The 19,877-nt window shown below is 31.7% G+C and overlaps 1 protein-coding gene and 1 long non-coding RNA gene across 3 annotated transcripts; one reads left to right on the top strand and one right to left on the bottom strand.

The window, feature by feature from the left end:
• Nucleotides 1-3,877: 3,877 nt before the first annotated feature.
• LOC146912492 (uncharacterized) lies at nt 3,878-6,959 on the top strand. The gene is made up of 2 exons (XR_015016518.1): nt 3,878-4,527; nt 4,634-6,959. It is a non-coding gene; the product is annotated as an uncharacterized LOC146912492 (long non-coding RNA).
• A 331-nt stretch (nt 6,960-7,290) lies between these two features.
• LOC146912491 (pectinesterase 31-like) lies at nt 7,291-19,555 on the bottom strand. Of its 2 annotated transcripts, none has more exons than XM_085720653.1 (6): nt 19,159-19,477; nt 18,765-18,869; nt 8,644-8,721; nt 8,363-8,550; nt 7,874-8,047; nt 7,291-7,708 (listed from the first exon to the last, which is right to left on the bottom strand). In XM_085720653.1, the coding sequence occupies exons 1-6, from the start codon at nt 19,399-19,401 to the stop codon at nt 7,546-7,548; spliced, it is 951 nt and encodes a 316-aa protein (XP_085576779.1). In that variant the 5' UTR covers nt 19,402-19,477; the 3' UTR covers nt 7,291-7,545. The 2 variants fall into 2 exon arrangements, with proteins under 2 accessions (XP_085576779.1, XP_085576778.1); XM_085720652.1 differs by lacking the exons at nt 7,291-7,708; nt 7,874-8,047; nt 8,363-8,550; nt 8,644-8,721 and adding exons at nt 16,364-16,757; nt 16,926-17,099; nt 17,938-18,125; nt 18,218-18,295 and having other exon boundaries at nt 19,159-19,555.
• Nucleotides 19,556-19,877: the final 322 nt, after the last annotated feature.

The following is a 19,877-nucleotide window of genomic DNA, read 5'->3' as shown; positions in this document are numbered from 1 at the left end:
AGCAAACTTTATAACAAAATTCGGCTGACATTAAGTAAGATGATCAATGGCTAAAATTGAATGGCGCCTAAATGTGCAAGATCCAATGGCTCAGAAAATTGGAGGGAAAAATGTGGGGAAAATATTAGGGCAACAATAGCTTGAGGGGTTAAGCTTTAGTAAGTTAGGGTAGAAAATATTTGCTTAATAAAAAAAAAAGGCAAGAGGATAGGAATAAAATTGGTGCGATGCATTTTTTTAGATGGAATTTGTTATGTTAAATAATTGCAAACCTAAAAGTGTCGAAAATATTTGATTCAAAAAAAACAGGAGGATATGAATGAAATTTGTTAGGTTAAAAAATAAGGATTCGGCTAGCCAAAATTATAGCAAACTTGATAACAACATTCGGCTGGCATTAAGTAAGATGATCAATGGCTAAAATTGAATGGCGCCTAAATGTGCAAGATCCAATGACTCAGAAAAGTGGAGGGAAAAATGGGGGGAAAATATTAGGGCAACAATAGCTTGAAGGGTTAAGCTTTAGTAATTAAGATAAGGAAAAATTAGGTTAAATTGCTGCAGACGTAACAAAATTAATAAATAAGGATAAGTGTAGAAAAAAAAGGTAAGAGGATAGAATGAAATTGGTGCGATGCATTTTTTAGATGGAATTTGTTAGGTTAAATAATTGCAAAACTAATAAAGCAAATGAGCGGGAAAAAATTAGGTTAAATTGCTGCAGACGTAACAAAATTAATAAATAAGGATATTTATTGCTGTTAATTTTCATATGTGTTTTCCTCACTATTTAAGATTTTTGGATTATCTTTAAAAAAAAATGCTTAATTAATGATTTGGTCCCTTAAGTTATTTGTTGGTTACATTTTGGTCCCATAAGTTATTAACGTTACAATTTGGTCCCTTAACTTATTTTTTGGTTTCGTTTTGGTACATTAACTCTTCCTCCGTCAACCACTTTGGTCCTTTATGTTATTAGAGTTAAGGGACCAAAACGAAACCAAAAAATAAGTTAAGGGACCAAAACGAAACCAAAAAGTAAGTTAAGGGACCAAATTGTAAAGTTAATAACTTATGGGACCAAAATGTAACCAACAAATAACTTAAGGGACCAAATTGTAACGTTAATAACTTATGGGACCAAAATGTAACCATTAAATAACTTAAGGGACCAAATCATTAATTAAGCCAAAAAAAAAATTTGGATTAGTTCCGCACTACAACATATATAAAATGTTACTAAATCTAAATAGTAACACTTTTTTGACTTGGCATTATTTTTTTCAGCAAAAAGAATATTTAACCGCGCGATGCAGGGTCTCACGCTAGTTTATTAAAAATATTGTTCTCGTTGTCATGTTTTCTTGCATTAACAATTTTTCTTAAGAAATGTGAAAAAGATAAAGAAAGTTTACACATAGGGATGGAGGGAGTAAAAAACTTACAATTGTGGTATTCAATTAATACATTCCCGTTTCAAATATGAGTATTTCACTTGCCAAATTACACTCTTTGAAATTCAAATATAAGACATCTTCATCATCTCAATCAATTAACAATACACATTGTCTACAAAAGAAAGGGGGGATAAAATTAATTGTAGAAACAGAAGAAGAATAGAGTTTAACCAAAAACAATAATCGGAGGGTGGGTTTTCCTCTCAAAAAAAAAAATAATCGGAGGGTGGTCTTCATGCATGACCCCCTATTTTCCTAATCTTTTCCTTACTCTATTAAAGCAAATTAAATTATATGCAATTGTCCTTACACATTAAAATAAAAACGAGGGAAATGCATATTTTTGTATTTGCCTTAAATTATATTGTGTTTAGTGTTTACCCTTAGTTTTAAATTTTTATCGTCACCATTTCTCAAAAAAAGAAGAAGAAAGAATAGTGATATTTTTTATTTTTGTATAAAATAGTGAATATCTTGAGTACTCTATCTCTATCTCTATCGTTTTTAGTTGGGTAGCCACCAACAAAGTATTAGTTGGGTAGCAATAGCATAGCACCCATATGACATACATGACATCTAAAATTCATAAATCAAATTTCAACATTTATTTTTCCTCTACATCAAGATCAATTGAACAAAATCATACATACGTCGCAATAAAGTTTTCGAACCTGACACCATTAACATTTTTCTCCCATGCTTATCAAACTCTCTACCTATACATCAATATCTCCAATAATTCTTTCTTCTATGGGCACATTTTATATCGTCACATTTCTCCCTTTTGTTATATGTCCACATCTCTCCCCAAAATGCCAAAGTGTATATTTGATTTTAATTATGGACAAAACCAAATTGAATTTAAAGGCATAAATTGATTTTTGACTTGTTTGAATATCCTCACGTAGAATTAAATGATTTTTGAATCGAACCATATTTACTAAGAAATTTTTGAATCGAGCCATGTTTACTATGAAATATTTTGTATAGACTCACAAAATTATTTACGATATATTTATGGAATAAAAATATATTTTCCGTCAGAAATTTTCTCATCAGAACACGTCGTATAAAATAACCAGATAAAAAGTAGTCTTATCAGAAAAAATGATTTCGGACATTTTTTCCATTATCATGCATGTATCATTGTCAACCGCGTCCATTCGTAACGAAAATTAATTTGGTGACCAAGTAAGAATGAATGGCTAATATTTAGAGTACATGTACTTACTATTTCAATCCAATGGCCTACATTTAATCCTATTTTATTTAATTAGAAATCTTGGTGACCAAGATTGAGAGAAAGGCTAAGATCTAATCAACATGTTTACCCTATGATCCAATGGCTAGGAATTGTTGTGGTTGTCTTTATAAGTGAACCAAGCAAACCAAATTCACATCCTCTCAACGCACTCTTCTTTCTTCTCTCTTTCTTCTCTCTAATTGTTCTCTCATCCTCTTTCTTTCTTCTTTCTTCTACAAATTTTCTCAAGCCACTTGAGAAAGGCAATCACTCATGAAACCTATACCCTTTTCTTGATTTTGATTTCTATTCTCTCAAGATGTGTAAAGAATCATATACACAAACTAGTCTAACCCTTTTAATACTTGGAATTTGTAAACTAAATTTTAGACTTCTTCTGTGACATATATGGATCTATCCACAAAATTTCATGAAGAACAAACATCCTAACTAGGCAAACTAGGCCATACTCGATAAATCTTGAATCACGTACAGTAGGAAAGGTAAAAATTTCCTTTATCTGTTTTGTTTTGATTCAAGCCTTATGATTTAATTCTTACTAAAATTGATTGTATTTTAAGAGAAAAGAAAAAGAAATATATCTACATATCGGACTTTGATTTTTCTTCACTAACTAAGTATATAACTATGTGAGTTGTGTTAAACAAAAAAAGATATTCTAAATTAATTTGGTAGACTCCTTAGTTGTGGTTACGGACTTTGAAAATAAAACTTATTTTTTGGTGTAAATTATTTAGTTAAATTGTCTAAACTAGTTGTGCCTTTGTTATTACTTTCTGTCTAAAACCAATGGATTAGTTATTTACCCAAAAAGGATAGTTTCATTTTTCTATACTTCTTTAGTGTTCTTTTCCCTTCCCTTGAGTGTTGGTGTCGTGAACATTGAGAAAAAGTGAGATTGTGAGTGTTGGAGTGAGAGTTGGGAAATGAGTAAGAGGAGAAATAAAAGTCTTGACTTGGAGGGACTTGGATGACTAAAAAACATTTAACGGACAAACACAAATTTGTTTGGTTGAAAAGCTAGTCAAGGTAAGGGCACCTATCAATTTTTAGGTATATCTATATATGATACTTTGTTATGTATAATTACTCCGTATTTTCGTTTTGATGATGTATAATTTTCAAGGCGAATAAATGAATGTGTTTATATATATATATATATATATATATATATATATATATATATATATATATATATTATGCATGAGATAAATTACTTATGATATATTTGAGTTGTAACATGTGACACCTGATTCCTTTTAATTTTAGGTAACACTTGATACAAAATTCTCCCTCATCGTAGGAATGTAATTGTGTCTTGTAAATTATTTAGTTAAATTGTCATGCAAAGTTATATATAACCCTGTCCTTCATTTTGAAAAGGGTCCTAAATTTGATTTTGTAAATAAATTTTTTTTGACTCATGTTTATAAAGGATTAACACTTTTCTTGTCAAAAAAAATAGACAAATTTTTTTATGTAAAAAATCGGGGCGTTACATATCTTTGCCTCATTCTTGGGTTTACCCAACTTATTTATGTATCCCTTGAAAGCAAAGTATATTTCTTTGCATGTGTTTTATTAATATGAGATGTTGAATTATTTTTAAATTTTATGATAATATTTATTAGATTGATATGATATTATTTTTTTCACTTCTGTAAATTCAAGAAAATGATTATTGACGGAGTCATTATCTTAAGTTCCAATATACTATTTGTTGAAAATGATTTTTCCTATTTCAAAGTAGAGGAGCATCACCACCAAAAAAAGATCACCACCAAAAAAAGTAGAGGAGCATGTTAGGTGAGTCATTATCTTTAGGTAGCTCATTCTTTTCTTTCACTCTAGGAACTAACTACTCTCTTCTCTCTATTTATCTCACTCTTCTCCTCAATTTCTTTCATTGAAGTTTGGATTCAAGAAACAAAGCCACTACGATCTTGATTCATATTCTGCTTCCAACACTTTTGTTATCTGAATGCACTTATGAACAAAGGGACAAAAACAAAGCCCATACCTCTGTTGTCAATGCGGAAATGCGGCGCGGCGCGGCCAACCCAATAATTGGAGCAATACGGGAGCGGGTTGCGTAGCGGGCGCTATTTCGGTGGTACAGCCACTAATAAATTTAATAATAGATACCATACTATTCAAAAAGAAATACTAAAATACCTTAAACATTACTCAAAATTTCATTAAGTATTCATAATATGAAATAAAAGGGATAGAAAAATCGAAAATGGCTAATACCAATTATATACAACTCGTACAAGTTATAATTTTACTATTTATAGGTCTGCTTTGGCCGCTTTCCACTTCTGACATGCTTTGGCCTGATTTTTCCGCTATAGCGGCCGCTATTGACAACATAGGCCCATACAAAATCGCACCAATAGAATTGAAGTTTTCAAAGGTCGTTGAATAAGCAATATGTAGCATTTTTTCCTTTCTTTATGATTTACAACCAATAAAGGTAAATTTTAGAGATCAGTGGAGTACTCAGTTAAGTCATTTCCAATGCCCATACTCTCTCAATCAAAGAGTTAATAGATAGACAACTCAACTATTTGTACCAGGGCTGTCCGAATCACTTAGAGAAATGTCTTTTATAATAGAGTGAACAATAATTTTCAGTTCCAACACATGTTAATTGGAGTTGGAAATTAATGTTCGCTCTATTATAATATAAATTTCTCTAGGTACTTCGGAGAGTCATGATACAATAATACCACCTTATTTTTCCATCAACTCTGTGAGGTTATGAAACTTGGAAGTTGCTCCTTAAAAGTGATAGATTGCATCCTGGACGAAATTTGCCACTCTTTTGCATTCTAGGATTCTTAAAATCTTCTGTTAGAAGATCTACAAGTACCATTATAGATTAATGGCACTTGTTGATTTTCTAGCAGTTGATTTTAGAAATCTTAGAATGCAAAAGAATGGCAAACTTTGTCTAGGATGCAATCTATCTCTTGGAGCTGGTTGTGTGTCTCTTATTGCCAAATGGGTTTGGGTCCAATTTTTCATTTTGTAGTAATTTTGGATTTCTGCTCTTCTCCCAGCAATTTTCGCTCCCATCCAACCAAACTGACCAAAATACCCTTGCGTTAGTTAACATACACATGTGTAAAATTATGCGTTAGTTAACTAACGCGGTGTGACTTAAGTCACACAAGTGTAAAACACTGCGTGAGTTAACTCACGAAGAGTGTTAACACATGTGTGAGTTAACTCACGCCTACTGATATGCATTCAATTGAAAGTGTGTCATTAATGACCTGTAATCTTTACACGGTCATAATTGAACCGAATTATGCCAGCTTAACAACAAAATCACACAATCGCACGTAAACAATCAAAATTACGCAAAATCATCGTTTTTCTCACGATCACATAATCACACATAACGATCCAAACGGTCCAAATCACACAAATTCGCCGGTAATGACCCGTAATCACTTAATCACAATTAACGATACCTAAACGATCCAAATTACATGAATTTGTACTTAAATTCCCAAAATACATAACGGTCCAAATAACCAAAATTCATCGTTTTTCTTAAAATCACATATAAACGATCCAAATCACACAAATCCGTCGTTAATGACGCGTAATCACTTAATCGCGCATAATGACACATAAACGATCCAAATTACATCAATTTGTCCTTAAATTCTAAAAATCACAAAATCTCACATAAACGATCCAAATTACACATAAACACAAATTCATTAAAATTCAACAATACGGACACAAATTCGAACAAATTACGATATTACACGTTAATAAATATTACTCTTCAATGGATCGGACGTAAAGATGTAAAAGGTTATTTTCGCACTTTTTGGGTTTTTGAAGGTGGAGGGAAAGAAAATAGTGCTTGGAGTATGGACTGATGGGTTTTGTACATAAACAGTAACCTTGCGTTACTTAACTCAAGCAGCGTGAGTTAAGTAATGCGTTACTTAAGTTGTGCATGGGTAAATGTGTATTTCAGTTGGATGCGAGTGTTTTGTACTGGGAGAAGAGAAGAATTCGTAATTTTGAGTTGATGGTTTCCATCTATGATGTTAGTAGTTACTGTACTAGAGTGCATAGATTCTTAGTTTTAGATTAAGCTTATTTTCAATTCTAGTTCTTGTTTATCAAATTTTGGTGTCATTTGTTCATGTAATAACTAAATATTTGCTTTGGCGTTTTGAGATTAAATTATGTTTTACAAAATTCCATTATCATTGCATGTCGATTAGCAATTAATCAGCTCAATTAGTTTATGAACATCACTAACAAGAATATACTATAATGTACCAATTGCAACGTTCAATGCTATCTTTCAAAACCAAAAAATTAAACACCAAAGAATATTCATATTAAATATGAAGTCTAGGTCTTGATTTATTGCTTAATATGGTGGCAAATTGTAGTTTTTCTCCCTTGATTGTATTAGGACTAAATGTACAAATCCGATGTAAAGGTTGTTTGAGCTTTCTTATATGGAGCAGGAAAAATTATAAAAGATTAAAGTAACACATAAGCAAATTCAATAATGTGACAAAGTTGGATAAAATAAAATAACCAAGGTACTCATTTATAGTAATTCAAACTTCATACTCAATAGATAAATTATAGATTATTGGATACAATAGATAAATTATAGATTATCGGATACATATGAAAATATCACAAACTTATAACATTTCATAATGTTACTCATGCTTGGTATGAAAATATTAAAGCTTTTTAAGATTTGGGTTTTATTTTAGGTTTACACTTTGTATCACATTCACATCCATGTTTCAAGTGTCCTTAACATAATTTCTAAGCAGAATATGGAATCCTTATGTCCATTCTTTGAGCAAGCCAAGGTTTTTGTGGTTCTGGATCAATGAAACTATGCATGAGAAACTCCTCAGCTTCTTTATTCTTCAACACTCTGGCCCATTTCACCCGTTTCGAGGGACAAAAACCCGGTCCAAAACACCTGTAATTTTTAAGCAAAATTATTGCATTCAGTAATATTAACTAGGGGTATATTTTTAAAAAAATATATATCTTTGTAATTTAAAATTAGATTTATAACATTTTTTTTAAATAGACCTTATATTTAGAGACATGTAATACAAAGATAGAGGCAAAAATGATGTACTTGTATTCATAGAAACAAGCACTTTTTTCATTCTCAACTTTTCCCCAATTATTCCAACCTGCAATCTTTATACAATGATCCATATAAGTAAATGCAAAGACCACTCTTCCAAAAGGTCCCCATGGCCTTCCAAGATATGCATATGAACTTCCTCCATTGCCTGTGATAGCACATCTGCAATCATACCACAAATCATTTACACTTTATATGTAAATTACTTATAATGTAATGAACCAAAATGCCTAGAACATATAAGTAGATTTCTATGTAATAGCATTAACACTTTAAATTGAAGGCGTGTCTGATATCCGACATGTATCACTGTCTGACACTAACACGAAATATATGCATGTGGTTATATTCAATTAGTTCCAGTTTCTCAAACTATTACTGGTATCATAATGTCAGTATCATTGTCGAGTCTGGTGTCTATGTTTTTTTTAGTGTTTCATAGATAGTACCCAGATGACACTACACATGTTGACATACCTCAAAAATACATGACCAGTTTTTTCATGTGGAGATTTTCTGCTCTGTGCAGTTATGAACCCTGCAGACTTGCAGTGGATATGACAATGTTCCAGGAGTGCAGTGCTATTGCCAAAAATGAAGTCCACACTTCCTTCAATATAACAATCTTTCAAATATTGTTTGCCATAATGTAAATACAGTGTGTCCTGCATCATAAACAATGAAAAAGTTAGTTTCCTTTTCAAATTCTTGTTCCAACGTCTAACCTATGAACAAATAGATCAAGAGAGTAAAGTTACCTGCCACCCAAGGAACCTGCAATTGTAAAATGCACATCTATCTACTGTTACTCTAACTGCCACTGCTTGCCCTGAACCCTGCCATGAAAAAAAAAAGAAGGAAAGGAAATAAGCTATGTAACAATTTCATTTGTATCTATGTGTTAAAAAAAATCTGCATAATGCTTATGGAGATACTACTTAATAAGGTAGATTCAGAAGAAACTTTAACAAACCATCAATTAAATTTTCAACTTAATCTATAAACTAGTAATAACAGAATAACTTCCAATTGATATCTGTCCTTGAAAAAGCTTCAAATGACAAAGGGAATCATCTAAATTGTTTATCCTTTCTTGAACAGAAATGGAATTAAAATGTTAAACTTTACAAATAATTAGTCCTTGATCAACAATTACAGTCATAGACCCATCACACATAACATAAACATCCGTATAATAAAAATTTGTCTACTTGAAAAAGCACATGATCAATCAGCAAACCATAATTTTGAAACAAGATCCGCGACCACAACAAGACTGCAATTGAGGCTGTGTCTGTCGTATCGAACTGCATTTCTCCACAATATCAAGGATCGTGACACGACTAGACCAAACATAAAATTATGCACAAAATCGATGTGAATATTTTAAAAAAAGACATGCAGACACAAAATCTAGGACTAGGAGAGATTCTTAATAAATGTTATGCTCTTATGAAGGTAGTATTTTGGGAAAACAGAAAAACAACCCAGACAACAGAGATAACATATCAATCTTCTCAAAGAGAGATGCACAAAGGATAACATACTGGTACAATTAATATAATTATTAAAAACATTACAGTGCAAATCTTCTTAATAGTCCTTCTCCAATTCTTGAAATACTCGTTCCTCCATGGCCTTCCTGTCAAACTCCTTCTTGGCCTTCTTGTCAGCCTTCTTCTCCATGGCCTTGGTCCTCTTGCGAGCCTCCGCGGCCTTCTGCAACTCCTCCATGGCCTTCTTGTCTTCTTCTAAACCCTCCTTATATTCTTGTTTGAATTCGTGCTTCAACTCAGTAAAGATGTCCTCCTGAATCCTGATCTCTGTCAAACATTACACGCATTTGTTTTTTTTTCATTTTCAGTAGCAAGTCTCTTCCTACGACTTTCAAAAATGTGGTCATTATGAAACATCGTTTCAATCTTACTTTCCACATCTAAGTACTTGAAATATTCATACGCCTCCTCCTTTCCACATCGTTTCCATCTTACGTTTAAGGCAAACATTTCGCCGCTCGGTGGCACAATGAATACCATTGCTACTATACTTTGGTTAGAAAATTAAGCAACATTCAACCTTTTAAAATTCACATCACAGAATCTAGGACTAAGAGAGATTCTTAAATGTTATGCTCTTTTAAAAAAATGTTGTGATTATTTGTTTTTCTTCTGATAAATTTTATGTTCTTTGTGGTTGGTTTTTCATTTTTGTATAAGCTTTTGGTTGGTTTTAACAAAATTTTATGTTAGTTTATATAATAATCTTATGTTCTTATGTTTTGTTACTCTGTCGTATATTTTCTTTTGGTAACTGATGACAGATCTGACGTTATTCTTAGCATGTTTTTCAATCATTTCCAGTAGGATTTACCAGCAGAATAGAGGAGTATTAGAGCAATTGTTATTGATTTCGAGACATTTGTAATATTTTTTGGATTTGAGTTTGTAATTTTGTTCTTCCCGAAACATAGCAATTTTAGGATGTTTTTGATGTAATTCATAAAGAAATCATGCATATCAGCAAAGCAAGACTTTACAAAGGGAGGAATTTTATTCACAAGTTTCAAGATATCTTACATAGAAGCAAACACTTAAAAAGGTGAAGAATTTAGATGGGAGCAAGAGCAATAGTTGCAATGACATTACGATATAGCACAAAAACATAGTGACTCATGCCATAATGACAAACATAACAATGGCTGCCTTGTCATTACAATGGCTGCCCTTAACAAGGGCATGAGTAAGTTTTTTTTTGTGGTATATCGTAATGCCATTGCAACTATTGCTCTTGCTTCCTTCTTATTCTTCTTCAAGAAATAATAGTTATAAACAACTCAATAAATGTCTCTATTTTCATCCTCGAAACACTTTTTTTATCCAAATGCGCACATGTGACCAAGAATATGGACAAAGATACAAAACTAAAGCATAGTATTTGTTGCACTGTGTGACCAAATGCACTTTGTCGGTTTTTCAGTTAATGGTTTGCAATTAGGCTAGCATTTGTTGCACGAGATTGCATAGATTTTTTGTTTTAACTTTTATGTCAAACTTAGCTTAAAACTAGTTCATTTTTATCAATTTTTGGTGTCGTTTGTTCAAGTAATAATAACCAAATATTTCATTTTGGGACTTGAGATTAATTAGTACTATGTTTTACAAACTACCAAGATAATTGCTAGCATATCGATGAACAAATAGTCACCTCAACTAAATTAACATTACTAACAAGAATACTTAGTGATACTGTTCTGTCACATTTAATAAATATCCTTATGACTGTTTGGTGTGTTTCCTAATTGCTAGCATCAACAGCTAATGGCTTCTTGCACCGTTATGTAGTTTCATGTACCATCTTTTGTGACACTGTCAATACAAAAATATGTCGTTATAATACACATTTTATATTGACAGTGTCACAAGATAGGTCATGAAACTACATAACGATACAAGAAGCCATTGATGCTAGCGAAAACGAATCTTCTAGCACTAGGAAACACACACCAGACGGTCATAATGATATTTATCAATACAATAGTTTTTGTTCGGTAAAACCCAATGCATTTTTTTTTTTTTATGATTGTGCAATTTAGATCTCCCATTTTTTAGCGGATTTAGACCCTCATATTTTTTGAAATTGTAATATGAGTCCACCACAAATTTGACACTATTTTTTGACTTAACACCAAAAGTATTCGATCAAAGTAATTTTCCTTTACTAGCTCAAAATCTCATGACTTTGTGTTTAATCTTTCAATTCCTTCAATTCACGATAGTTACATTAAATGTTATGAAATTGCTTAATCCAGCGAAAAAAAAGTTCACGACAGATACACAAATTGTTTTTTTTTAACCATTAGACACAATAAGATGCTCCAACCACTCTCTATCACAGTGAAAAAAAGGTTTGAGTAACAATCAACATGATTTGCCGTAAAAAATAAAATAAAACAATATAGTTAGTTTCAAAAGTTGGCCATTTTTGTTTGCCCAATACATAGTAGGAGGTGACATCTAGATTTTCTACACAAACGATTAAAACAAAAGTGGATAGTATGGAAGAAGCTTACTTAGTTATGTGGTGACTGATTTTAAGTTTAATAGTAATTTAATCATTGAAAATTATATGATATTTGGTGATTCGGGAAATTTTCTTGATGAATTTTGTCGTGATATATAGCAAAGCTGTAAATGTTATAAGTATCTTTCAACCTTTCAATTTCCAGTGCGCGTGTCTTTTTTGAGTGATCATGTTTTGGTAGAAAATGTGGTGTCCTTATATTGGTGTTTTTTCTTTCTTTTTTACTGGTCCAATTCACGATAGTTACCTTGAATGTTAAACGTATTTTTTTGTTATTTAGTATCAACAATGCCTTGCCAACACAATAGTTTTTATCATACGGTGCAATCTATAGATTTGGAAAAGCAAGCAAGGGAATGTCTCCACTTACAAATATTTTGGAGTTCTTGGAACTTGAAAATATTTTCTGCCTTAGATTGTGACAACATCTTCTTACCCTAGATTTAACTTATAAGTCAAGAATACCAGATACACATAATTGTGTCTTACTAGTTTTAAATAATAATGTATGCTTTAAACAAGTACTATATGAAACTAGATGGAGTATTCTTTTCGTCTAGGTTTATAGACAACATTCTACAAGGTTTGTAGACAACACTCTAGAAATTTTATATTTGTCGGTGGGTTTGAAAACATTTTATGTTGTCATTTTTATTTTCCTTATTTCTTTCTACAAATCTTTTGCAAACAATATAATTATTGAAAACAAATTTCAAATGTTGTCTTTGACCATATGAATCAAAGAACTGAGCCCAAAAACAAAAATTCATAATGGAAAATATTTCGTCAAATATAACAAGTCAAATGTTACCTCAGTGAGTTGATTGCTTGTGAATTTCTATGAAAATGTTAATTGGATTACACTTTCCTTTGCCCTATACATATTGATCAAAAGAAGCCTGAAAAAAAAAAAGGCAAATGTTAACTTGTGCCCTCAATGGCACATGTTAAGGAACTCATTATAGAAATCTAAGTATTAAAAGTCATGCAGTCAACTTCTAAAAAGTTAAAATACTATGTTTTCCAATGCAAAGTTGCTTTTTTTGGGTTCCTTAACATGTGCCCTTAGGGCACAAGTTAACATGACCCGAAAAAAAATTAAGTAATCAATTTAAGACTAACTTTAAGCACCCAACATAATTACAATTAAGCACATCATTTATTGATGCTTATATCGAAGGAGGAAGTAATCATATTCACAAAATTTCTTGAACTTGATATTTGTCTTTGCACAACAATAATATTGATGATGATGCAACCTATGCTTATTTAGTGAGCTTCTACTTATTAAAAAACGAAGTTAATATCGAAAAAAAGTGAAAGTCATAGTCCTGTGTATTTTTTCTATAGAGGAAGGAGGTTGAGCATTTATAGAATACTATGGGATGTTACTTTTACATTCTATAGAGTTTAATTGGTTGTAACACACAATTGGAATTTTGTTTTTAGAGGAACACGTACTTTGGGTTGCTCCTCAAAAAATGCACTTTGAATTCAACAAATTACTCATTCATACCTAATTTTTCTTTTTATCTCTCTTTTTTTACCATATCAAACATATCACATTTGCTACATCATTCTCTCTCAAAGTGTTTAATGAATGTATGACAGTAAAAAAACTATTTTTTTTTTATGATTGTGCAATTTGGACCTCTCACTTTTTATCGAATTTGGACCCTAATATTTTTTATTTTATGATATTATAAATAAAGAGTTATTGTGAGCATTGAAAGATTATTTTAACGTCAAAGACTATTTTGACTAACAGTGCGCACAATCAGACTCATCATTACACATTCAATGACGAAAATGACTATTATTTCAAAGAATATAAAACAAAATAGTTAGAATCTTTGGTTCTCTATGATTTTAGTTGAGTAGGTACTACACACATTACATCACCCTTCACGATCAATCGAACAAATTTATATACTTCAACCAAAAACATCTCCCTTCATCCCTTACATATACATCCTTTGGTTCACTTCACAATTCACACTACTTTTCTTCTGCCTCTCTCTCTCTCTCCCTCCCTCTCCTTCTTCTTCTCTCTTCTCATCATATTGAGTTTTTATTCAAAAATAATACTACTGGACGAATTAAAGTGATGAAAAAGATTTGATGATTACTACTCATCGTAAAAGTCATAATTGAAAGTTTTCAAATATGGCATTACAAAGAGCAATAATTATCAAATCTATATCATCAATTTAATTCTTGCTTCTTACTTCCCACACTTGTTTTATCAGCTTGTACGTGATGAAGCAAAAGAACATGGAACACAACAGATAAAATATAAATTCTCGATGATTAAGACCATCCACAACAGAGCACCTTAAACCGGGTGTTTAAATTAATTTCATATGTCCACATCACTTATTTTACGGTAATACTTAATAAGCACTCATTTTCTCCAACCCAACAACTCATTTTTCATTACATTTCAACAAAATTTATTTATTTTATTAAGATTTATTAAATGGAAGCCATGAAAAATGAAGAGAGAGAGAGAGAGAGAGAGAGAGAGAGAGAGAGAGAGAGAGGGTGCTTCCATAGTCACCCATATATTATACTCCACAATGGGGGTGCCTATTTAATATGGTGCTAAATAGATGAAGCACCCACCATTGTGGATGGTCTAACACCTAATGCACCCAATACGCCTCAATTTGGGGGAATTAGTAAAATATGTCATGTTATTAGTAAAATATGTTGAATTAATGTTTCAAATAAAACTTATTTGGGGTTTGAGATGTTTTATTCTCTGGCTGATGGATCTATAAAATAGAGTTTAGTTGCCACATTCTTGGGTTTACCCAACTTATTTATGTATCCTTTGAAAACAAAGTATATTTCTTTGCATGTATATTAATTTTTATTAATATGAGATGTTGAATTAATTTTTAATTTTATGATAATATTTATTAGATTAATATGATATTATTTTTTCACTTATTTATATTCAAGAAAATGACCATTGTTACTTTTTTTTTTTGACAGAGTCATTATTGTTACTTTATAATCTTAACTTCCAATGTTTTATATGTTGAAAATGATTTTCCTATTTCAAAGTAGAGGAGCATGTTAGGTGTGTCATCTAAAAAACGGGAATGTGTTAGGTAGCTCATTCTTTTCTTTCCTATCTTTTCTCTATATACCATTTTACTCTTCTCATCAATTTCTTAATTTCGTTAAAGTTTGGATTAAAAAAATACTAGCCACTACCAATTCATAACTCTGTCTATCTTATTCTTGTTCAACTCCCAACACTTGTGTTATCCAAATGCAGTTATGATCAAGAAGATGAACAAAGGAACAAAAGCAAAGCCATACAAAACCGCACCATTAGAATTGAAGTTTTCAAAGGTCATCGAATAAGAAAACAATGAAATATGTAGCATTTTTTTTCTCTTTCTAATTTACAACCAATCAAGGTAAATTCTAGAGATCAATAGAGTACTGAGTTAAGTAACTTCCAATGCCCGTACCTCAAAGAGTTGATAGAAAGACAAGTCAACTATGTCTAGTTGTATCATGATTCTGGGAAGCACTTAGAGAAATTCCAATAATAATGGAGTGAACTCTAATTCCCAACTCCAGCACATATTAGTTGGAGTTGGAAATTATTGTTCGCTTTATTATTATAGGAATTTCTCTAGGTGCTTCAGAGAACCCTGATACAATAAAACCACCTTATCTTTCCATCAATTCTTTGAGGTCATCAAAGTTGGAAGTTGCATTACTCACCAACTGTTCTTATTGTTGAAGGAATTTCAAAGCAGTTATATCTCTTAATCTTGTATATTTTCTAACTGCTGATGTCTCTTATTGCCAAATGGGCTTGGTTTCAATTTTTCATTTTGTAGTAATTTTGAGTTGATGATTTCTATTTATGATGATGTTAGTAGTTACTGTACTAGAGTGCATAGATTTTTAGTTTTAGATTAAGCTTAATTTAAATTCTAATTCTTGTTTATCAAATTTTGGTGTCATTTGTTCATGTAATAACTGAATGTTTGGCTTTTTTATATTAATTATGTTTTACAAAATTCCATTATCACTGCATGTCGATTAGCAACTTATCAGCTCAATTAGTTTATGAACATCACTAACAAAGAATATACTATGATGTACCAATTGCAACGTTCAATGCTAGGTTTCAAAACCAAAAAATTAATCAAAGAATATTCGTATTATATATGAAGTCTAGCTCTTGATTTATTGCTTAATATGGTGGCAAATTGAACCTTGTATTAGGACTTCATGTAAAAATCCGATGTAAAGGTTGTTTGAGCTTTCTTATATGGAGTAGGTAAAATCGTAAAGGATTACAAGTAACACATAAGCAAATTCATTAATGTGACAAAATTGGATAAAATAAAATAACCAAGGTACTCATTTATAGTAATTCAAACTTCATACTCAATAGATAAATTATAGATTATTGGATACAATAGATAAATTATATATTATCGGATACATATGAAAATATCACAAACGTATAACATTTCATAATGTTACTCATGCTTGGTTTGAAAATATTAAAGCTTTTTAAGATTTGGGTTTTATTTTAGGTTTACCCTTTATATCACATTCACATCCATGTTTCAAGTGTCCTTAACATAATTTTTAAGCAGAATATGGAATCTTTAAGGCCATTCTTTGAGCAAGCCAAGGTTTTTGTGGTTCTGGATCAATGAAACTATGCATGAGAAACTCCTCAGCTTCTTTATCCTTCAACACTCTAGCCCATTTCACTCGTTTCGAGAGACAAAAACCTGGTCCGAAACACCTGTAATTTTTATACATAGTTAGTGCATTCAGTAATATTAATTAGAGATATATTTAAAAATATATATATCTTGTAATTTAAAATTAGATTTATATTTAGGACATATTTTTTTTAAATAGCACTTATATTTAGACACATGTAATACAAAGATAGGCAGAAATGATGTACCTGTATTCATAGAAGCAAGCACTTTTTTCATTTTCAACTTTCCCCCAATTATTCCAACCTGCAGGCTTTATAGAATGATCCATATAAGTATATGCAAAGACCACTCTTCCAAAAGGTCCCCATGGCCTTCCAAGATATGTATATGAACTTCCTCCATTGCCTGTGATAGCACATCTGTAATCATACCACAAACCATTTACACTTTATATGTAAAATACCTATGATGTAATGAACCAAAAGGCCTAGAATATATAATTGTAGATTTCTATGTAGTAGCATTAATACTTTAAATTGAAAGCGTGTCTGATATCCGACATGTATCACTGTCTGACACTAACGCGAAATATATGCACAGGGGCGGATCCACTTAGGTGCCATGTGGAGCTATAGCTCCACATGTTTTTTCCGTTTTTTTTTTTTTTGTTATAATTGATAAAAGCAGAAAAGAAGTGACTTAGTAAATAACTCTCTTTTTTCCTTCCTCTTTAGTTCCGCAAAGTCATTTTGATCTGAACAAATTATTGAGGATGACTGAGTTTTATCCAAATGATTTTATAGATGTGCCGGAAGTGGCGTTACGCACTCAACTTAAGAATTATGTTATAAATGTTCTATCTGACCCAAAATTTGCTAAGTGGAAAGGGTTTTCTGATCTTTGTGCAAAACTTGTGGAAACAAATAAGTGCAAACAATGAGGTATGTTAGCACACTACTGTATGTTAGACTATTTGATTTGCGTGTTTTCATGTTTCTTACACAATCTCAACGAGAATAATGTCGATTAAAAAAAACATCTAGTTTGCATTATTATTTATCTGAAATTTTAGCTCCACATCTACCTAAAGTCTGGATCTGCCCCTGTATATGCATGTGGTTATATTCAATTAGTTCCAGTTTCTCAAACTATTACTGGTCTCTACATGTCAGTATCATTGTCGTGTCCGTGTCCGTGTCTATGTTTTTTTAGTGTTTCATAGACAACAACCAGATGACTCTAGACTTGGTCACATACCTCAAAAATACATAACCAGTCTTTTCATGTGGAGATTTTCTGCTCTGTGCAGTTATGAACCCAGCAGACTTGCAGTGGATATGACAATGTTCCAAGAGTGCAGTGCTATTACCAAAAATGAAGTCCACACTTCCTTCAATATAACAATCTCTCAAATATTGTTTGCCAGAATGTAAATAAAGTGTGTCCTGCATCATAAACAAGAAAAAGTTAGTTACCTTTTCAAATTCTTGTTCCAACATCTAACCTATGAACAAATACATCAAGAGAGTAAAGTTACCTGCCACCCAAGGAACCTGCAATTGTAAAATGCACATCTATCTGCTGTTACTCTAACTGCTACTGCTTGCCCTGAACTCTGCCATGAAAAGTAAAGAAGGAAAGGAAATAAGCTATGTAACAATTTCATTTGTATCTATGTGTTAAAAAAAAATCTGCATAATGCTTATGGAGATCCTACTTAATAAGGTCCGCGACCACAATTTTGACTGCAAATCAAAGTTTTTGAAGTCTAAGCAACCACAATACGACTGCAATTGAGGTTGTGTCGGTCGTATCTAACTGCATTTTCCACAATATCAAGGATCGTGACACGACTAGACTAAACTTAAAATTTTGCACAAAATCGATGTTATCCAATAAAGCAATGAGAAAGAAACAAACTAATTTAATAACACCATAGTTTTAAATTGCACTCCGCAACCACACAATTGCACCCTCAACTTCAAAGAATTTGAGGTTATTGCAACGGTAATATCAACCGCATCAGCCACATTTTCTCACAATATAGAGATTATATAAAACCATCAGAAAACACTAACATATACCTCAGGAGAAAAATTCTCAAAAGTAATATTCTCAGCAATAAAGTCTTCCCCTTCCACAATCGTACTTCCACAACCAAAAGTCCCATTCCCTATCACCTTAGAACTCTGCAACAACAACAACAAAAAACACAATAATCACAACCAATAAAAACATAGAAAAATTTGAATTTGTCACATACCCACTTCCTCAAACGAAGAAATCCCTATGAAGCACTAACACAAATCACACATCAAATACGACACTGATAATAATTTGAAAAAATTAAATTAAATTATCCATGTGTTGGTGTTGTGTTGGTGTCACACACGGTCACATGTGGGACACCGTACACACATTTCATAGTTTGAAGTGTCGACGCTACATATATAACATTAAGAAAATGCATGAACCTACTTGATGGTGATCAATTTTATTGGCAGTGTTGTTCCATGTGAGAATAGTATCTTCAGGACACAAACCAACGAAAGTGATGAAATTCTTAGTCTTTGCCACGTAAAGTGGTTGCCGGTAGATTCCCGGTGATATCCTTATGATCGTCCGGCGTGTGTTGCGAAGTGGCACAGCATCAATAGCTTCTTGTACAGTTCTATAGTTTCCTGTTCCATTTTGTGACACTGTCAATACAAAAGGTGCCATTACTTGTAATTTTTGTTGTGTGAATATTATTGTTTGTATGTTGTGTTTGTGAATGGTTTTGAGTTAGTGAATGTTGAATAATGAATATGGTTCGTAGCGGACATAAAACGCAGAGAGAGAGAGAGAAAGACACGCAGACACAGAATCTAGGACTAGGAGAGATTCTTAAATGTTGTATGTTCTTTTAAAAAAATGTTGTGATTATTTTTCTTCTTTTGATAAATTTTATGTTCTTTGTGGTTGGTTTTTCAGTTTTGTATAAGCTTTTGGTTGGTTTTAACAAAATCTTTTGTTAGTTTATATAATAATCAATATGCTTAAAAAGAAGGTTGTTCAAGCTTGAGCCTTTGGACCTTAAAATTTTTGGTTAAATTAAAAAATCTAAAACAAGTCAATTTGGTTATAAATATAAGGTCAAATATCACTTGATCCTTTTGGTTATAAATATAAGGTCAAATATCACGTTTTATCCTTTT

The sequence above is a fragment of the Medicago sativa genome, chromosome 6 (assembly GCF_051527215.1).
Source record: "Medicago sativa cultivar Bolivia chromosome 6, Bolivia_mono, whole genome shotgun sequence".
Lineage (NCBI taxonomy): Eukaryota > Viridiplantae > Streptophyta > Magnoliopsida > Fabales > Fabaceae > Medicago > Medicago sativa.
Note: the sequence above shows the minus strand (reverse complement) of the source record. Positions and strands in the feature narration are given on the sequence as shown.

What these genes read in the sequence shown, in the direction of transcription:
- LOC146912491 (XM_085720652.1), bottom strand. Translation starts at nt 19,401, where the DNA reads ATGGCACCTTTTGTATTGACAGTGTCACAAAATGGAACAGGAAACTAT. An exon ending in ATAAAATTGATCACCATCAA is followed by an intron (nt 18,870 to 19,158) that starts GTAGGTTCATGC and finishes TTGTTGTTGCAG; the next exon opens with AGTTCTAAGGTGATAGGGAA. An exon ending in GCTTGCTTCTATGAATACAG is followed by an intron (nt 16,758 to 16,925) that starts GTACATCATTTC and finishes TAAAAATTACAG; the next exon opens with GTGTTTCGGACCAGGTTTTT.